Raw genomic sequence first — 21,512 nt, 5'->3', positions numbered from 1 at the left:
TGAGTGAAGTGTTGAAGATGTCAGTGAGCTGGTGTGCAAACTTTGAGTGCTTGGCCAGGGGTGTTGTCTGGCACAGCCACCTTAAGGGTGTTGACTCTCCAGAGTCCTTCTGTACCTGGGAATGGAGTAGTTCTCGTGGTTAGTGTCGAGTTGCATGCTTCGAAGTGTGTATAGAAGTTGTTTAGAGCATTAGAGAGGGAGGCATCATGGGGAAGTTGACATTGGTTTTCCTTGCATAATCAGCAATCCCTTGCTACCCAGCCATATACGCCGGGGACCATTATCAGAGAGGTGTTACTGAATTTTTTGCATGTTGGCAGTCTTTGCCCTCTTGATGCCCAAGATGAGGTTTCTCCTGGAGCTCTTAAGAGTTGTTCTGTCACTGTCAGAGTTGAAGGCAGCATCCCAGGCATTTAGTAGGGAGCACACTTCTGCATACAGTCAGAGCTTCTGGTTGGGCCATGAGATAATTGTTCTTGAGGTATCAGTGTCATTTACACACTTACTGATGTAGCTGGTGACAGGTGAGGCATATTCCTTGATGTCTATGCCTTCTCCGTTTGTGGTGGCCTCCTTGAGCAACTGCCATTTGGTCTGTTCAAAACAGTCCTGAAGCATAGAGATTGCCTCATTAGGCCACATAGTGATGGTCTTCTTGACTGGTTTCTCCATTTTCAGCATAATGCTGGGAATAACATTATGGAAATGTGGTCAGAGAGGCCAAAATGAGAACATGGGATGGCTTTGTAAGTACACCCTATCCCCGTTATATGTGTCTTCAGACAGTGCGTTTTCACAGTTGTGCGACAAACCTATTTCTACCAACTTCTCCTTAAATGCGTCCAAAACTCAGTTATGCGTGCGTGTGCGGTGGGATCTGCAAGGCTGTTGGCCAACCGGTATCGTGTGGGTCGAGACGCACCGCCTTCCCACCAAAACAAGCCACACGCACACAACTCAGTCTCACTCCTGCCAGTCTCGCATTGGTAGTGGCAGTGTGTGGATCTGCGATCTTGCGCTCTTAACTTTTTGTTGTTATTACCTACGGTGCAGTGATTTTGTGCTTGAAATATTTAACTGTGCCTCCTAAGCATCAGCCAAGTGGCAGAGAACCGCTTTAACACTTGAAAAGAAGTTGGTAGCTATAAACAGGGCAGCGTCAGGTGAAGGTAACACAGCTCTGGAACGCTAATTCGGCCTGGGTGAGTCCACGATTAGGAACATAAAGAAAAATGCTGAGAAAATAAAAAGTGCAGTGAAATTTATGGTCGCCTTTGTTCAGAGGCTAATGAGGAAGTGTTAAGTGATATTGTTAGCTTTAATGCAAGTAGGGGATGGTTTTCTAAGTTTGTTAGTTATCAGATGCTTGACAACTTAGCTGGTAAGCAGGCTGGTGCTGACCACGAATCTGCTAAATGCTACCCTGTGCAGTTGCAGGTTATGATAGCTGAGTAAGGCATCACTCCTAAGCAGGTGCTTAATGCAGACAAGACCGGGCTTCTCTGTAAGCGTATGCTGAAACTCACTTTCGTAAGTAAGGATGAAAAGACTGCATTAGGTTTCAAGGCAGCAAAGGATAGGTTGACTCTGCGTATGTGTTCCAATGCTGAAGGAGACTGGAAGGTGAAGCCTCTTGTAGTTTACCATTCACTAAACCCCCGTGCTCCTGGATTCTCATGATGAAGAAATAACTGTGGATGAGATTCTGCATTTAACTCAGACTGAAGGTAATAACAATGAAGAAGAAGAAAGTGTCAAGTTGCAGATGAATAAATTACAGATAAAACATATTCAGGAAGCCCTCCAGAATGCATCCCTATTTTCTCCATTTAAATAATTATTCACATAATACGTTTTCCAAACTATGCCTTGACTGCGAGGAACGTGTCCCTCGCATATAACGGGGATAGAGCGTATTGTAAAAACTGTTTGTATGAACATGGTCGTGTCTGTTTGTTCCTCTAGTGGCCATGGTGATGTGGTGGTGAAATTTGGGTAAGATGCCTTGCAGGTTAACATGAATGAAGTCTCCTGCAATTAAGATGGGACAGTTCAGATGCTTGTTTTGTAGAGACCTGAAGATACTGTAAAGCTCTCCCAGTGCATCCTCGGCATTCACTCACGGGGGTGGGGGGGGGATGTAGATTTGCAGTGATGAACAGTAAACTCCCTGAACGGTAATATGGCCAGCATTTAATTATACACACAGATTCTACCTCCTTTGGATGTCCCTGACAAGGAATTCCTTTGTTCGTAGAACAAAGTCATCCCACCAAGTGGAAATGCAGAGTCAGGCATGTTGCTGTTTAGGCACGTTTTAGTGAAAACCAGAATGCAGCAGCATCTCATCTCATTCTGTGTTCATTCTCAGTCTCAGCAAGTCCATTTTACTATCTAGCAAGTGGATGTTGGACACGAAAAGTGATGATTCCGTTGGTCCGGTTGGCTCAGCTCACAGAGTCACTAGTGTCCAGCTCTCTTACTGCATTTCTGCTTCCTCTCACACTGCCCCTGCTTGACACTTCCTCGGCCGAGTTGCTTAGCCAGGTCGCTGTCCGTAGAATCCCTATTCTGTTGAGCACCGCCATTAATTCAGCTGCCAGAAGATTAAATGTAATTTTGTATAAGAGTTCAGTGGCACTATATTCGTGGAACTTTGGACAAATGCAATTCCTGACTAGAAACTTTAAAACACTATCTAAGAGTTTAAAGCTAGCACCATTATCGGGAGCTGAAACAGTTGCTGTGTCCCTGCATGCCACCATCTTCACTTGCTAAACTTTGGACCTGATCAGACACATTGGGTTTGGGCTTTGAAGCAAGGATTAGGAAACTCTGAGCATGTTACTCACTTGGTGGCAACAGTAGTCAGATTTGTAATTGAATTGGAAAAACTGGGAGCACAACGGATTGAGCCAATTAGCTTAAGGTGTTACGGTTGTTTCTCAATAACCCAAGAACTATACAAACAATCAAGACATGGCCAAGGACTGAGCAGCATTTTGTAGCTCCAACTGACAGCAAGTGCATTTGGAAAATGGCAAATAGATTGAGCTGAACTGTTTAAATTTTGAATAGAGATGCCTAATGCAAGCATTGAGGGCAAGGGAGATGCTTGCAACAGTGAGGTGTTCAAGAATACTAGAAGCTGTGGTAAGCTTTTGCAAATAACACTATTGATGGAAACTGGTATGAGTGGGATCACTGAGGATATGGAATTGGATTTAAATAATAGTAAAAAAAATCCAATTCAAGTCTAGATCAAAAGACAAAAAGTTGCCAGGAAACAGAACTGAGCACTAATGCAATTTAGGAAAATGATATAACAAATTCAACAGTGCACAAAAGAATTAGCCACTGCAGAGAGTAGCAAATACATAAAAATGTATGAGAAATGTTCCATGGAGAAAAGGATATGAAAATTATCTCAGATGGAGAATAGGCCACAATTACCAGATGGACAGCCACAGTTCTAATTTTAATGAACTATCATATCTCTCAGGAGAACCTCATATTCCAGATGCAATGTCTTGAAATATTGAAGCAATATTCTTAGGTTTTACATTTTTAAGACTTCCTCACTCACAGCTTGAGTGCTCAAAGACCATCAAAGTCTGCCAAAATGACCTGTGAAGATTTCTTCTGGGCTTTTCCCAAAAATATTAGTTCTGGAAAATCTATAAAAGTTCTGTCTCCTTTTCAGTTATGGTATTTCCATTTCTGCTCTAATTTACTTTAGCTTCATTTCTTTTCTTTACATCAAACCTTACATTTCTCACTTTCCAAGCTTCTTTTAAACTTTAATATTAAATTGTCACCATTTGGGTGTTAACTGATTCTACACACACAAAATGCTGGTGGAACGCAGCAGGTCAGGCAGCATCTACAGGGAGAAGCACTGTTGACGTTTCGGGCCGAGACCCTTTGTCAGGACTGATGATGGGTCTCGGCCCGAAACATCGCCAGTGCTTCTCCCTATAGATGCTGCCTGACCTGCTGCGTTTCACTAGCATTTTGTGTGTGTTGCTTGAACTTCCAGCATCAGCAGATTTCCTCGTGTTAACTGATTCTAGCCCATTTCCAGCACTGGTCACTTCATTTTGCTTTAACTGTATTGGGAAACACTCAGCATGGGTCAGCCAACAGAGAAGTAATCAATCAGGCACCTTCATAAACTTGCTTCAGGCTGCTTGTCACAACAACACCTTTCCCACCACAGATCTTCAAGACAGTCCATCACTTGAGATTTCTGCATTACCTGTTAGTTTTGTTTCCACTGTTTTTTTGCTCCCAACTATAACTACTCAGGACTGCTGAGTCTACAGACGACTGCAAACAGATGATGTACAACTACAGTCATGCTACCGAACATGCTGGAAGGTCTGTTATATCTTTATAACAGAAGATTACTTGAACCATATTGCAATGACTGAAATAGGGCAGAGGCATTACAAACTTGACAATAGTTTGCTGACCATCAGCCCATATAGATTTAATAAAACATCCTTTTACTTGTTGTCAACATAGCTCAATCACTAAAGACTTAAAACAAATTAACTATAACAAGATTCAAGATTGTTTAATGTCATTTCCAGTACACAAGTGTAAAGGAGAATGAAATTGATACTCCAGATCTGATGCAACACAAAGAAAAATCTTAATAACAACACAATAATAAAAAAGAGTAATTATAGATAGACAGCTTTTATACATAGATTGATATAATGTCCATAAAGTATATGTACATGTAAACTGTATTTACAACTCTACATTTCTATGCCGAGGGACTGATTTCAATCGTCATTTATAATAAACATAGTGAATAATTTGGAAGTAATTGCATGGGGTTCAATGAAATACCTAATTCAATGAGACAAGTCTCACAAAATTCAAAATTAAGGATAGATACAGTCGAACTTCACTAATCCGACTACCTGTAACCCGGCACTGATTTCAAATTTTCCGCGCAACTGTAATTTCAAATTTCCTGGGCCACCAGACCAACCTGTTGTGCATTGTTTTGGTTGAGCTAGATCTGTTCACGTGTTGGCATGCTCTTGTAAGCACAGACAGGTGATTCCTGCATTTGTTAATATAATTTGCGTGAGGCGCAGCTGCCTGGCACGGGTTGGTCAACCTTCTCTCTCGCATGCCAGCAGTCACGTACTGCCCTCCAGCGTTCCGTTCTCTTCTGCCTACGACCTCAGATCAGACGTGGCGACCCGCTGAACTTAAGCATATTACTAAGCGGAGGAAATGAAACTAACGAGGATTCCCTCAGTAACTGTGAGTGAAGAGGGAAGAGCCCAGCGCCGAATCCCTGGCCGCCTGGCGGTCGTGTGAAATGTGGTGTATAGAAGACCACCTTTCTCTGACTTCTGCTTCTGCTCACCCAGATGTGCTGTCACCAACATCAACAGTTTTTGAAGAACCTGTTGTGCCAGTTTCAGCACCAGTTCCTGATGCTTCACTCATTTTTCAAGATGAAGATATTGATGATCCTGACAACCCCACACTTGCAAACATGTAACTTTGCCTGAAGGTACATTAAAAATCTCACTTTAGAAGCGGAAGTACTCAACTGTTCTGTATAAGTTAATTCCTGTACATTTACCTGTACCCTTTATTTATCTGCGCCTGTACAGTATATTACTTTATTAAAATTTCACTTGCTACTCATTTAATATTTCTGCTTCATTATTATCTAACTTGTACTGATTTACATGATATTTTAAAGGCATGATGAGGAGGTTAGCTATTGCTTAATGTGATCCTTCTGTAATTCGGCATTTTCATTAATCCGGCACTTCTCAGGTCCCAATGGTGCCGGATTATAGAAGGTCAACCTGTATTAATATTCCACTACAAATTTTCAACCAAGGGATTTTTAATTTTAAAATACCCAAAACAAGTAACTTGGCAAGAACGACTATAAAACGGCTAATATAATAATCAAAATCACTCACAAATCTTCTTCAATGGACAGCATTTGCACCTTCATTTTGATCTTCTCTGCTGCCTCAGAAGCAATACTCTCCAGCAGGTGGAAGTCATTCTGATTGAAGATTTCATTTTCTTCCAGAGGACCAACAATCTATCAAAGTTTTAAAATTAAACTTAGGTTTGGGCACTCAATGGATAATGACTACTGACATCTTTGAGATACAAGTTTCCACTGATTAAATAATATCATGCTTTTATCTGTGCTCTAAAATGTCAATAGTTTAAAAAGCTTCAATTGAAGCTTGATGCTGAGAGGAAAAGGCTCAACTTTTCTTACTTTGACTAAAGACAGGTGGGAAATGAAAATAAATGAGGAAAATAGATTTTCTTCTATTCTTTCAAACAAATATGACAGTATAAAATTTTTCTCTCCTAAACCTACAACTATTGCTTACTTTTTTTTTTACAAATTCTTGGTCATGTTTAATAGTACTCTTGTTTCAAAATCATTATTTCATAATTTCTAATTTCTACTTGCTACACATAAGCATTCTCTCCATTAAACAGTAATTAATGCTTCACTCTCTAACAGAGCTTCGTGCTTGGTATTCCATCCAAAAGTTGAGCAGCATAAATTATTTCCTTTAGACAGCTGCATTACTTTCAAGTGTGCAGGAAATTGTATAAGTCTTGCTGTGTAAATCTTCACAACACATGGCAGTATACTAAGTAAACTGATAGTAATGGAAAGCCTATCAGAGTCATATAGCTGAGATGTTTGGAGGGCTCACTAGGACAGCAAAGATTATTTTATTTTACCAACCACTACAATTCTGGAGGACTAGCAGATATATCAGTGCACAGTCCAAGAAGAAAAATAGATACACAGTTTAGAAAACAAGTGGAAAGTAGAGATTTGGGACAGAGAAGTGAAAAATGGTTTGGCACAGCCAAGAAGGGCCAAAAGGTCTGTTTCTGTGCTGTAATGTTCTATGGTTCTATGATAGCATGAATGAAAAAGCACAAACCCAAAAAAATCTGCAGGTGCTGGAAATACAAGCAACGCACACAAAATGCTGCAGAAACACAGCAGGCCAGGCAGCATCTATGAAGAAGAGTAAACAGTGACATTTCGGGTTGAAACCCTTTATCAGGACTGGAAAAACAGATGAAAAGTCAGAGTAAGAAGATGGTGGAGGAGGGAAAGAAGAAGTACAAGGTGGTAGGTGATAGGTGAAGGATAGAGTTCGGAAGTTGATTGGTGAAAGAGATAAAAAGCTGGAGAAGGGAGAATCTCATAGGATACAGTAGAAGACCATGGAAGAAAGGGATGGGGTAGGAGCACCAGGGTGAGGTGATGGGCAGGGAAGGAGATAAGGTGGGAGAGGGAAATGGGAATGGGGAATGGCGAAGGGGGGGAAGGCAATTACCAGAAGTTCAAGACATGTCCATGCTACCAGGTTGGAGGCTACCCAGACGGAATAGAAGGTGTTGCTCCTCCAACCTGAGTGTGGCTTCGTTGTAGCAGTAGAGGAGGCCATGGAAGGACAGGTTGGAATGGGAATGGAAAATTGAATTGAAATGGGTGGCCACTGGAATATCCCGCTTTTTCTGGTGGACAGAATAAAAAAAACAATTACAAAAGCAAGGAGTGAGCAATAGAAAGACAGGAAAAATATTAATTCGAGATTTCCAGAGATTGGGGTGTAACGTTTGAACGACTGTTCACTAATGGTGGAACATGGTAGGTATTCAGGAGGTGTGGAGAATGCATGAAGTAATAGAAAGCAGACAACACTAATGCATGCCAAAGGGTTTGCTCTAATATGGTGATAGTCATTCAGTGCACACACAGGCCCATCAGCCCACTGAGTCTGCACTGACTATTTATTCTAATCCTACACTAATCCAATTTTATTCCCCCTCCCCATGAGATTCTACACACTGGAGGCAATTTATAGCAGCCAACTAACTTATCAACCTTGTAATAATCTTAAACCAGTTCTAGAATTATGCACAGAATACAGATGGAACTTCCTGTGAACGGAGTTAGGAGGAATGAGGAATGTATTGTCGGAAGCAACAGGGACTGTACTGCTTTTTAACAAAATGAATTTTATCAGAAGAGATAAGGTTTAAAATAGTAAAGTTTTAGTTGAATGAGGGCATGAAAAGAGCTTTTGGTAAAGAAAGGAAATAAATTGGAATAGGAGAAATCAATTGTCTATTCTGACACTAGATTAAAAATGGGATAGGAGGATTATGTTTGAGCCCTAATGGTTTCAGAGACTGGGATTGCATTCTTACAAACTTCTCTCAGACAGTAGCCAAGCATTTTACTGAAAGTAAAGCTGGAGAAGCAGCCAGAGCAAAAGACTTAACCTAGAGACCAGGGTATCTCATCTGGGGTTCTGCAAGAGGTCACTGGAGTTCCGCGAGAAGTGATAAAACAACATTTTTTTTAACATTGCGAATCGTTTGCCTTATGTGTTTTTAAAATTTATGAAAGGGAAAGAATGATTAATTTCAAGAAAGGTAAGCTAAGCTTACTATCCTTTTTTAAAAAAAAAGGTTGGCTAAAAATTCATTCCCTACTCAATAGAGCACTGGCAATTATTTTTGGATTATTATATCTACAACTTACCGATCACTATAATGTACTGTGAGCTGTAGATATAATAATTTTTACACAGGGGTTCCCAGAGACCTGAAAATTATTTCAAGGGTTCCTCCAGGTCAAAAAGGTTGAGTAAGGCTGTTCTGGAATGTTGAACATTCAAACACACTGGTAATTTAAGAACAGCATTCGGTTTTAATGATATGCTAAGTATCAAATAAGAATCTGAACACCTCAGTCAAGTAAAAGCAACAAAATACTTACTCGTCCATTACTGATGATAGCGTTCTGCCCTTTGTTCAATTTCACTACATCCTTACAAAACGAACTATGTGACAAAATGAAATCCAGACTGACACTCTCAAACATCTCTTTGAAAGCTGCATTTTCCATACCCTAAAGCAAGCAAATGAAAAAACAGTCAAGCAATCAGAGGCAAATTAAAAGAAAGAGAAACATAAGATGCAAAATTATAGCACATCCCATGTTCTGCGAAAAAAAAGAACCAGAATCAGACATATCTCATGAAATGTATTGTTCTGTGAATACATAATAAAATAACTTTAATTTACAATAAGAAATATATATTTTAAAATTAAATAAATTGTGCAAAAAGGAAAAAAATATATTGTATTATCTGATCAGAAATCTGATAATGATGGGAAAGAAGCTGCCGCTCAAATGTTGAGTATGTGTCTTCATGCTCCGGTACCTGTTCCTTGTTGGTGGTAATTAAGATGACAGATCCTGGGTGATGGGGGTTCTTAATGATGGATGCTGCCTTTTTGAGGCATTGCCTTTTGAAGATGTCCTCTACACTAGGGAGGCTATTGCCCTAATGGAGCTCGCAGAGTTTACAAATTTCTGCAGCATTTTCCAATCCTGTGCCATGGCACCTCCATAGCAAACAGTGATGTAACCAGTTAGAATGCTCTCCACAGTACATCTGTAATTTGCAAGTCTTTGGTTTCATACCAAGACTAATGAAATAAAGCCTCTGTCGTGCTTTGTTTGTAATTGCATCAATGTGTTCAGTCCAGGTTAGATCTTCAGAGATGTTGACACCCAGAACATATAATCATTCATCCTTTCCATTGTTGATCCTTAATGAGGGCCGGTGTGTGTTCCTTCAACATCCCCTTCCTGAAGTCCACAATCAATTCCTTGATCTGAATGACGTCGACTACAATGTTTATGCTGCAACACCACCCAACCAGCTGATCTCTCGCTCCTGTACGCCTCCTTGCCACCATCTGAAATTCTGCCAGCAATAGTTGTGTCATGTGCAAGTTTATTGATAGCATTTGAGCTGTGCTTTACCACACAGCCATGGATGTAGAGGGAATGAAGAAGTGGGGTAAGCATGTATCCTTGAGGTGTGCCAGTGTTGACCGTCAGCGAGGAAGAGATGTTATTTCCGATCTGCACTGACTGTGGTCTTCCTGTGAGGAAGTCAAGGATCCAGTTGTGGGGAAGATACAGATGCAGAACTGAGGGTATGATGGTGTTGAACTCAAGCTGTAATCAATAAACAGCAGCCTGACATAGTTATTGCTATTGTCCAGGTGATCTTGGCTGAATGAAGAGCCAGTGAGATTGTATCTGCCATAGGCCTATTGTGGTGATAGACCAATTGCAGGAGTTGATTCTGGCCATCACTAACTTCTCAAAGCACTTCATCTCAGTAAATGACAGTGCAACTGGACGATAGCCGTTGAGGCAGTTCACCCTGCACTTCTTGGACACTGGTATTGACTGCTGCCTTTTGGAAGCATGTAGGAACCTCTGACTGCAATAGTGAGAGATTGAAGATGCTCTTGAATAGTCTCACCCGTCGGTTGGCACAAATTTTCAGTGCCTAACAGGTATACCATCAGGGCCTGATGCCTGTCTGAGCTGACATGAATCTGATTCCATTTCTAACTTCAATCAGAATTGCTTTTCACTCTTAGTCTTCTGTAGGCCTGTGTTGTTCAAGAACACCGATCCTGAACGCCACCAATGTGCTTAGCAATACAGTTGTGGGTGTAGACAGAGTAGAGCAATGGGCTAAGCACACATCCTTGAGGTGCACCAGTGTTGATTGTCAGTGAGGATTTCCAGGTTTTGGAGCTTGTTCATTAGTACTGAAGATATGCTGGTGTAGAATACTGAGCTATGATCAACAAACGGCAGCTGGTTTTGCTATTGTCCAGGTCATTCAAGGACGAGTTGAGAGCCAGTGAGATTGCATCCGCTGCAGACCTATTGTGGCAATAGGCAAATCGCAGTGGGTCAGGTCCTTACATAGGAAGCAATTGATTCTGGGCATGGTCAACTTCTCAATGTGAGTGCAACCTGGCAACAGTTGTTGAAGCAGCTCACTCTGTTCTTCTTAGGCAATCATATGATTGCCACTCTTTTGAAATAGATGGGAGCCTCTGACTGCAGCACTGAGGACTGAAGGGGTCCTTGAAAACTCCTGCCATTTGGTTGGCACAGGTTTTCAGTGCCCTACCAGGTACAGCTTCAAGGAATGACACCTTACGAGGGCTCACCTTCTCTAAAGATGTTCTGACGTCAGCCTCTGAGACAGAGATCCCAGGGTCACTGGATGCCGCATGGATGCACACAAATGTAGTTTTATTCTCCCTTTCAAAGTGTGCATAAATGGCACTGAGCTCACCTGGGACTGAAGCATCAGCGCCATTCACCACATTAGGTTTTACCTTGTAGAAAGTATTGGCCTGCAAATCCTGCCAGAGCTGACGTGCATCCAATTCTGTCTTCCACTTCAATCAGAATTCTTTTCTCTCTTTTAAAATAGTCTTCCATAGGTCTTACCTGGATGTTTAGTATAGTTCTGGATCACTGGTCTTGAATGCCCTCAGCAGACCATGAATTTCATGTTTCATCCATGACTTTTGGGTATGTCCAGTATGTTCTCAAAGGCACACACTCATCCACACAGTCTTGGTGAAGTTGGTGACAAATGCGGCGTATTCATTCATATTCGAAGATGAATACCTGAATATTGTCCAGTCCACTGACTCAAAGTAGTCCTGTGAATGCTCCCTCTGCCTCCCTTGACCATACCTCAGTCCTCACCACTGATGCTGTCTTTAGTCTCTCTCTGTATGCTGGGAGTAGAAGTCAGCCAGGTGATTGGATTTTCCAAAGGGTAGGCATGGGATGGCATGGTAAGCATTCTTGATGGTGGTATAATTGGTTAGCTGTGTTGGTTCCTCTGGTGCCACAGGCTATGAACTAGTTCAGAGACCTCTTCAAGCTGGCCAGGTTGAAATCCCCTGCGATGATAGGGGAGACATCAGAGTACACAGTTTCATGACTGTGCTCAGCTTCTCCAGTGCTTGCCTGACAATGACCAGAGGTGGAATGTACACTCCCAACAGCTGAAAACTCTGGCAGAGAATGATTTTTAGGTAGTCATTACTGCAAATAAAACACCATATTTTCTTTTATCCTGCTTGCAAGAATCTTGGACTACTGAATGTAATCTCAATATACCCTACTTGAAAACATGCCTGTAAGAGTAACGCCAAATTAAGAACAGACTTAGGGCACATTTGGATAAGATGTTTGTTGGGTGTGCAATGCCCTTTATTGTCTACTTCTATTGATGTCCATACTTGAGCCACAGTTGCTAAGGACCATCTTCTCTTTTCCTATAATTCATTGAATTCCTTTAGTATTTCTCCATTAAACATTCGCAGATCAAATGTTTATTTCATTACTGTGTCCTCGTCTATTAGACTAATTAGAAATTCCATCTTCATGACAGAAATAACATCACTTCTGTAATCAGATACTGACAACTTAGCCAGCAGTCAGAGACTAATGGAAAGCCGACAGCAAACAATCTGCAAAATACAGGACAAACATAGCTTCCAATAATGGATACAGATCTGCAGCAGTCAGATGAGAAGTGTCTGTAGCCCATTGTGTGATATACATATACATTCTGTAGCACAAAATCATTATTGTGATTCATGGATAATTGCAGCAAAATATTAACTTTAGAATCCATATTTGACAGAAGTGATAGGGCTCAAAATTTTAATGCACACTCTATTCAGAAAATTAACTTGAAGAACCATATACAGTATACTCTGTTTTACAGAACAACAACAACACTCATCAGCTCAATCAAACACATCCTGGAAAACAAATATATTACTGTGTGTACTAAAAAGGTATTATCAAATGGTACTAACTTCCGAATTCAAGTATTAATTAAAATTGTTTCTAGTTTAGTTGGGTCTTGTATTTAGTCCCAGACATTTTTCCACAACAAAATGGAATGCCAGCATAAAGCACACAAGCACTTCTTCACTATATATTTTACATTAATCAACATGTCATCATTAGAAATTCACATCATCGTAACACCAGACAGTATTGATGCAATGCTGGTTAATATGAAGATTATATTACAAATTTCACACCTTAAAATGCAAAAGTTATGAAAAAATTATAAATTAAGAAATTGAGGAATTTAGCTACATCTGTAAGTCAGTACACTCTTATGAATAAATGATACACTCTAATTTAAGTGCCATCAAGCAAAGAGGGCCTGTAGATGGCAGCATCACTGTGGGGATGAAAAACAGGGAGTTAACTGGCCTTTTAATTGAGAGCCATACAAGTGTGCCATTGCTGGCAAGTGGGCAATATAAATAAGGAATCATCTACAATAATCTCACAATGTACTTTGAGCATTGAAGGCCCTATTTTGAAACCACAAAACAGTTTGCCAAAGATCAAGCAACTAGTCAACCAAAGCAAATGGAAGGATAGTGCTGACTTGTTTTACATCACTGAGAAAAATCACTTACTCCTACAGCAAATTCCATGATGTCTGTCCCCTCAGCCAATGCTTTTGCAGTTTCTTCTTTTGTCAATTTTGTGATGAAGTTCTTAGCATTGTTCACGCTCTGTGTGTTAAGCGCAGCCCAGATAGCTCGAGCAATAACAGTATTCTCTTTGGTGGGTTCATTCCTTGGATTGTTTATCAATCCAATTCTTAAGTTACTGCTAGATTTCTGAAAAGCAACAAATAAATACATCAATAGTAGTACAAAAATGGTTAATTTGAATCTTCAAACTTCAGAACCAAAAATGGTGAATGACAAATGAGTAAAATGCATCCACAATTTTGAAAGGAACAGATATTTGATGATGGCTGTCTTCTGTTTTTAAAGACCGAAAAAAGATTGTAGCAAAAATATTAGGCAAAAGAAAGTTAAGTGAAATTTGGCAGTCTAAAATTTCAATTGCATAACATTTTTTTTCAATGCTTAGAAAGCAAGAAGCAATTTCATCCTCCTCCCCCCGCCCCCCCATAGGCACATGCTATAAAGACCATTTCAAATATAAAACTAGAAAATAACAGAAAACCTCAGCAGGTCCAGCAGTTTCTGGGGTAAGACAAATAGACTAGAAATGTTAACGGTTTCTTTTTCAACAAATATTGCCTAACCCAAGATTTTCCAGCACTTTCTGTTCATTTCAGATTTCCAACATCATCAGTTTTTAAGTGACCATTTTATGTCTGATTTATATCACTTTGGAAACTTAAGATTTCTAGGTGTAAGTCAACCTTGCACTCTGTTTAGCTGCATGGAGTACAACAAAGTTTATAGGTTCTTGATTAGTCGGGCCATCAAGGGCTATGGGGAGAAGGCTGTGACTCTTCGCTTTCAATACCAGCTTCTCATCTGACACTACAGCACAGCCACAATCCTCCATATCATCACCACCACCTGCAACAAAACACAAGAAAAACTGCAGATGCTGGAAATCCAAAGCAACACAGACAAAATGCTGGAGGAACTCAGCAGGCCAGGCAGCATCTTCTACAGGACAGAAGTAAAAAAAGAAGTTAGAGTAAGAAGGTGGGGGGACGGGAAGTAGTACAAGGTGGTAGGTGATAGGTGAAACCGAGAAAAGGGGATGGGGTTAAGTACAGAATTGATTGGTGAATAGATAAAGGGCTGGAGAAGGGGGATCAGAAGGGACAAACAGAAGACAGACGAAGTGAAGGAGGAGGGGCACCAGAGGGAGGTGATGGGTAGATAAGGAGATAAGGTGCGAGAGGGATGGGAGAGGTGGAGGCAGAGCGATCAAGACAGGGGAGGGCAGGTGTTAAAAATGGACCAAGTAAATTTGAGGGTAGTATTGAAGTTGGAGGCATAGTTGCTTAAGTCAATGAGCTCAGTCTGGGTGCAGGAAACAGCCCATCAATGTAGCATAGGAAAAACTGGGGTGCGATACCAGTGTAGGCTTGGAACATGGACTGACCATGTAGCCAACAAAAAGGCAGCCATTGCTGGGAGCCAAGCCAGTGCCTATGGCTACACCTTTGGTTTGAAGGAAGTGGGGCTCCTTCAGCACCCCCCCCCCACTTCCTGTACATCGGTGAGGCCCAATGTAGATTAGGAGACTGCTTCGCTGAGCACCTATGTTCTGTCTGCCAAAAAAAGGATCTCCCAGTAGCCACCTACATGTTTACTTCCCATTCCCATATGTCAGCCTTCTCTACTGCCGCAATGAGGATACACTTAGGCTGGAGTTGCAACACCTTATATTCCATCTGGGTAGCCTCCAACCTGTTGGCATGAATGTTGATTTCTCAAAATTCCAGCAATTGCGGTCCTGTCCCTTTCCCTGTTTCCTTCTCTTACCTTATCTCCTTACCTGCCCATCACCTCCCTCTGGTGCTCCTCATCCTTCCCTTCTTCCATGGTCATGTTCTATCCTGTTCTATCAGATTCACCATTCTCCAGCCCTTTATCTCTTCCACCAATTAACTTCCCAGCTCTTTACTTCATCAACCACATCCCCCACCCCCCCCCCCCTGTCAACTACCACCTTGTACTTCTTGGTTCAAGACCCTTTGTCAGTCCTGACAAAGGGTCTCAACCCAAAACGTTGACTGCTCCTTTCAACAGATGCTGCCAGACTTGCTGAGTTCATCCAGCTTTTTTGTACGTCTTGATTTGACCACAGCATCTGCAGTGCACTTTGTGTTTACCTTGTGCTTCTTCCTTCCCTTCCACCCCCCCCCCCCCAACTTTCTTACTCTGACTTCTCTTTCTTTCCAGTCCTGATGAAGTGTCTCAGCCCAAAACATTGACCTTTTACTCTTTTCCTCCAGATGCTGCCTGGCCTAAGTGCCTCCAGCATTCTGTGAATATATACAAAAGGTGACCATCTAGGCTCTCTTCTTATCCTAAGGATATAATTCAGCCCCATTTTCATTTTAAGTTCTGCCCAGTGATTAAATTGTCAAACAAATGTTAACAACTGCAAGAGCAAGCCAAAGGAACTTAGTAATTATCACAAATGCCTACTCAATTGAGTTCTCAAAATCAGCTGTGTGCTGGAGAAGCACAGCCAAGATCGTGCATTTCCCAGTCACTGGGGAAATTATAGCACAAACACCATCTGTACTAAGAGCTTTCATTGTATAAAAACAGGAGACAGTCAAGAATGAAACGCATCAATTTGTAAAGGCGCACCTAATCTTGGACTACAAAGGAAGAAAAAAAATCTCCCACAAAACTCAATACAAATTCCTTAGCTATTTCCTTCAATATTGTAGCTACTCCTCTACTTCAGAGACAAAATGATATGAAAATAGTTAGAATACAGGTAAGACCATTAATAAGGAACAATGTGTGCATAATCCAACAGGTGCGGAAAATAAGCATGCAATATTTATTAATCACCTGCAGACATATGTCTGCAGTTTAGATATACAGATGCTCTGATTAGATGCATACCATCAAAAAGATACTTGGATTAGCCATCAGCATACTGATTGGATGGCGTGTGAATTCTTTCTTTTGCAACATAAAGTGAAGACACCCAAGATATATTATACTTGCAATTATTTCTTCATGAAATCTCACCAATCTCAAAATTAAACAAAGCACATTCTGTTGCAATCTCTGTTCACATGTTAGACACACACTTAATGAAGTCTTTTTATTGTCTTTCTTCTCATACAACAGAAAATGTAACTCAAAGCTTCACGATTCAACTGCCATGGAATATTCTCACTCTAACCAGCACATCATGCTAGTTTGTTGCTTTAAAGGGTAATTAAAGGTTCACTTCATTAATACTGAGACCTGACTGAACAGCTGCAAAACATACAACAGGCTTTCCAAAGTAATAATGCATATATAATAGGGAATGTTTTCTCCAACTTTCTGCAGCTGAGAAACCCATTCTGAGTGCTTCAGTGCCCGACTTCCATCACTCAGGGTATTGCTGCAGGCAAGGCCAAGAATCTTGCAGCCACAGGTAAAGACATAACCATCAATGAACAGTTTTCACTTGTAAAGGTAGGTATTATTTACATAGTCAGTATGTCTTTATTCGGAGATAAGATAGGACCAATTTTTCAAAGCGGAAACAAAATGCATTGATGTGGGCATTATGATTGATGTAGTCTACAAGGACTTCAATAAGACCTTTGTTAAGGTCTCATTTGGGAAGCCAAAAAGGTTAGACCCCATGGGATCCAATCAAATTAACAAACTGGCTTGGTAATAAGCGGCAGAGTCACAGTGTAGGGTTACTTGTGTAATTGAAAGGCTGTGATCAGTGGTGTACTTACAATCCTTACTGTTTGCTAGATACATTTAATGACACTGTGAATAAAAAACGTGTGATTAGTAAGTTCACTGCTCACACGAAAATTGACAGTGAAGTGGATTGCCTTAGGGTACAGGATGGTATTATTATTTGGTATGGTAAAGCATCCTTGTAAGTGTAAAAGAGGACTAATAAAGGTTAAGAAATACACAATGAATGCAATGAATACTAGGTTCTTTACGAAGCATGGGACCATATCAGACGCTTCCAACTTTACCCTTAACCTATGCTACATTCTGGTCTATATGGTGGATCAAAAAACCTTTAGGATGGAAAGCCAGGTCAGGAGAGCTGGGCTGAGGCATTTCTTTTTGAAACAGTGTACACAGGAATCCCTCATATCCCTCCCATTAAGCGTTCTCGCTCTGAAACACTCGTTCTTGTTTTCTGACTGCATATTAGTCAGTATGATGCTGAGGGGTTGGGGTGGGAGGAAAATCTTAGAACCCTGCACTTCAGTCTTACCTGAAATGTATCCCAATGACCATGTTTTCTGACACAATGGAGGCCTCGCAATAATCCATCTAAACACCTTAAGAATGTGTTATTTACTACAGTAGTTTCTACTGAAGTTTTCAGCTATAAAAGATCAGATCTTGAGTATGTACAGTACGGTACAAGTCTTAGGCACATGTAAAAAAATCTGTAAAGCAAAGATGCTTTCAAAAATAATGAAAAGTTTCTAAATCCCAAAAAAATACTACAAGTGAACAGTAAAAATGCAAATCAAATCAATTTTTGGTAAGACCTTCCTTCACTTTTAAAACTACATTAATCCTCTTTGGCACACTGTTGTGCTGTTTTAGAAAATCAGCTGGTAGGTTGTTCCAAGCATTTTGAAGAACTTGCCACAGTTCTCCTGCAGAGTTTTACTGTCTCATTTTCATTTATCTCTCCAAATAATTCCAGAATGCTCCAATGATGTTGAAATCAGGGCTCTGTGGAGGACATGCTATCTGAAACTATATAAAAAGTCTAGAGTATCTAAGAGTTTTGCTTAGTCCTGTAGCCATGTCATTGTCAACAGTCAGCAAAGTATTGCTTTTCTCTGGCTTCATCTCAAGCCACTTCCTTCCAGGTGTTACTAGCATGGATAGATGATTGGCTGCTTGGCAGGAGGCACGAGTAAGAATAAAGTGAGAATCTGGTTGGATGCTGGTGACTAGTGGAGTTCTGCAAGCGTTGGTGTTGAGACCTCTTCTTTTTACATTATATGCCCATGATTTGAATGGCAAAATTGATGGCTTTGTAGCCAAGTTTGCAGACGATATGAAGATATACGTAGGGGCAGGTGCTGTGGAGGAAACAGGGAGGCTGCAGAAGGACATAGACAGATTAGGAGAATGGGCAAAGAAGTGGCAAATGGAAGAAAGTGTTGGAAAGTGTATGGTCATGCACTTTCGTAGAAGGAACAAGAGCGTAGCTTATTTTCTAACTGTATAGAAAATTAAAATATCTGAGGTGCAAAGGGTATTGGAAGTCCTCTTGCAGGATTCCCTAAAGGTTAACTTGTAGGTTAAGTCGGTGGTGAGGAAGGCAAATGTAATGTTCACAGTCATTTCGTGAGGACTAAAATATAAAAGCATAGATGTAATGCTGTGGCTTTATATTGTATTTTTGAAGCTTTGCTTGAGAGTATTGTGAGCTGTTTTGAGCCCCTTATCTAAGAAAGGATGTGCAGACATTGGACAGGATTTAGAGGAGGTTCACAAGAATGATTCTGGCAATGAAAGGGTTATCAAATGAGGAGCATTTGGGAGCTCTGGACCTGTGCTTGCTGGAGCTTAGAATGAATGGTATTCTCATTGAAAGCTATGAATGCTGAAAGGCCTAGATAGGGTAGATGTGGAGCTGATGTTTCCTATAGTGGAAGAGTCTAGGACTAGAGGACACAGCCTTAGAATAGAGGGATGTCCATTTAGAATGAAGCTGATGAGGAATTTCTTTAGCCAGAGGGTGGTGAATCTGTGGAATTTACTGCTACAGGCAAATGTGGAGGCTAAGTCATTGGATGTATTTAAGGTGGAGGTTGATAGGTCCTTGATTAGTCAGGCCATGAAAGGCTATGGGAAGAAAGCAGGAGAATGGGGTTGAGAGCAAAAATGATTCAGCCATGATGAAATGGCGGAGCAGACTCAATGGGCCAAATGGTCAAATTCTGCCCCTATCTCTTATGGTCTTATGGTCATCCTGATGCTATCCAAAGCAGGACTCTAAATGCATCACTTACAACCCATGACCCCACAAATAAGACCTCCATCTTGGCAGGTATTTCATAATCCAGAACTTCCCAGCCCCCTCTCTGAAATTCAAAGAATTCTCACCCCCTGCTCAAAATCACAGTAGTGTAGTGGTAAATACAATGCTTTACAGTAACAGCAACCCGGGTTCAGTTCCTGCTTATGTCTATAAGGAGTTTGTACATTCTCCTTGTAACCACATGGGTTTTCTCTGGGTGCTCTGGTCTCCTTCCACAGTCCGAAGACTTTCTGTTGGTAGGTTAATTGGTCATTGTAAATTGTCCTGTGATTAGGCTAGGGTTAAATCAGGGGTTGCAGGGCAGCGTGGCTCGAAGGGCCAAGAAGGGTCTATTCCACATTGTATCTCAATAAAAAAAAATCTCTATCTCCTCAAACTTATGCTCTTGGTATCATCTAGCATGGCCAATGTACCTCTTGTGAGTAGCTTCCTCCATTGATAACTGCACAGGTAAAGGGCAAGAACATCCTCCCAATGATCCCAGCCCTGGTGAGAACCACTCAGGTTATGTTTTAGTGTTTCTTTGTAGGTGTAGATCATCTAAAATCTATTTCTAGTCTTTTTGCCCAATTTTGTCTTTCTTTGAGATGAATCCAGAGTGTCAGATAGTAATCAGAACAAAGTTGTAATACAACAAATAATTGGTGATATCCAATCTTCATAGTAATAAATTCTTACAAATTTTCTCTTTTCCTCTCTTAAGGCACAAATTAAGAAAGAACATAATGATGCCAGTTAGCTCTTGGTATCAGTGAACTTCTGAAGATTGCCACAAAGAAGTATTATACGAAGAGCACTGTGCTCCCATTACACTTGTATTTGTAATGCTTTGTAAAATAATCAGTCATCCAGTTACCTTTTCAAAGTACCACCACATTAGAGCCAATTGCAGCAATCCTTTGTTTCATAACTGCAGCCTGAATATCAAACTTGCTTGGTTTGTATGACTTGACTTATCAGTAGTTGGATGTGCAGAGAGGTATAGTGATGGCTTTTATTGTGATATCTTACCAGATGCTTAAGGGCTTCATACAGTAACTGCCGCCCTGAAGAGTCATCAAAATCTCCGATGATCCAAAATGTAAGTGGACGAATGTACTTATCATCTACAAGACCAAATGGGGAAATACAAGTAAATAAAACACATTCTACAATTTTTTAAAATATTTCCCTCCCTTACCATTAGATTTATCTCAGCAAACAAATACACTTCATGTGTAAAAATGTATCAGACGTGTTGTATTCACATTCAGCCTGCCAGAGGGGCACAGAGGCTGCACAGAAGTGGTGCAGAGAGCACATTATGTCGTTCATTAACTGTCATTTAATTTGAACATAAGCGATCACATTTGTTTGAAAACAAAATCAGAAAAACTGGTGATCAGGATTCAAATTTAACCTTACAACTACAACACAAGTTCATGCCCCCCCCCCCACCCCAGTAGTTAGAATCACAATTTTTAGTGCAATCACTACTACATGCATTTAACTATTGTCATGCATTTCGTGTTCTCTACATAACTTCACAGATCTGGTGTTTCAAAAATAAATAGTGACAGAGAATTACAGAACCTAAATTAACTACTAAGTTCAAATCAAATAACAATGATCAATAGCAGCATGCCTGTTAGCAGCATTTAGAAACCCAGACTTTGTTTCTGACTCATGCCATTCACTGATTTGAGTGAAGTATCAGAGATTTGAGTGTTGATCATTTATATATAATAAAGGGAGTTATTTAATTCCAAAGATTGTGTTTATTCTAGTAAGCAAATATTTCAAAGATTTAACACCTGAGGAAGTTCTACTAATAGAAGTATATCAAGATTACTCCTTAGCTATGTTTTATTCTAATCTCGTCATGTGTATAATGTTCTGAATAATTGCTGAGTACTGAAGACATTTACTATAGGAAAGCTAGAGAATGGCCATATTTGTAACTTATAACAAAAGCAAATGCTTTAGTATGTCACAACTGCAACTACAATGTTTCTGAAGAATGTGAAGGCTTGCAGCTGTGATTTCTCTT

General features: G+C 40.5%; 1 protein-coding gene across 2 annotated transcripts in view; it reads right to left on the bottom strand.

The window, feature by feature from the left end:
* Positions 1-21,512, bottom strand: part of uggt1 (UDP-glucose glycoprotein glucosyltransferase 1) — a 180,228-nt gene that overhangs the window by 84,764 nt on the left and 73,952 nt on the right. For both annotated transcript variants that reach the window (XM_059949051.1, XM_059949058.1), the window contains 4 exons: positions 20,495-20,589; positions 13,396-13,602; positions 8,825-8,956; positions 5,967-6,094 (listed from right to left, as the gene is read on the bottom strand). In XM_059949051.1, coding sequence (XP_059805034.1) covers positions 5,967-6,094; positions 8,825-8,956; positions 13,396-13,602; positions 20,495-20,589 — 562 coding nt within the window. The remainder of the gene's footprint in view (positions 1-5,966; positions 6,095-8,824; positions 8,957-13,395; positions 13,603-20,494; positions 20,590-21,512) is intronic.

Source organism: Hypanus sabinus, chromosome 2 (assembly GCF_030144855.1).
Source record: "Hypanus sabinus isolate sHypSab1 chromosome 2, sHypSab1.hap1, whole genome shotgun sequence".
NCBI lineage: Eukaryota > Metazoa > Chordata > Chondrichthyes > Myliobatiformes > Dasyatidae > Hypanus > Hypanus sabinus.
Note: the sequence above shows the minus strand (reverse complement) of the source record. Positions and strands in the feature narration are given on the sequence as shown.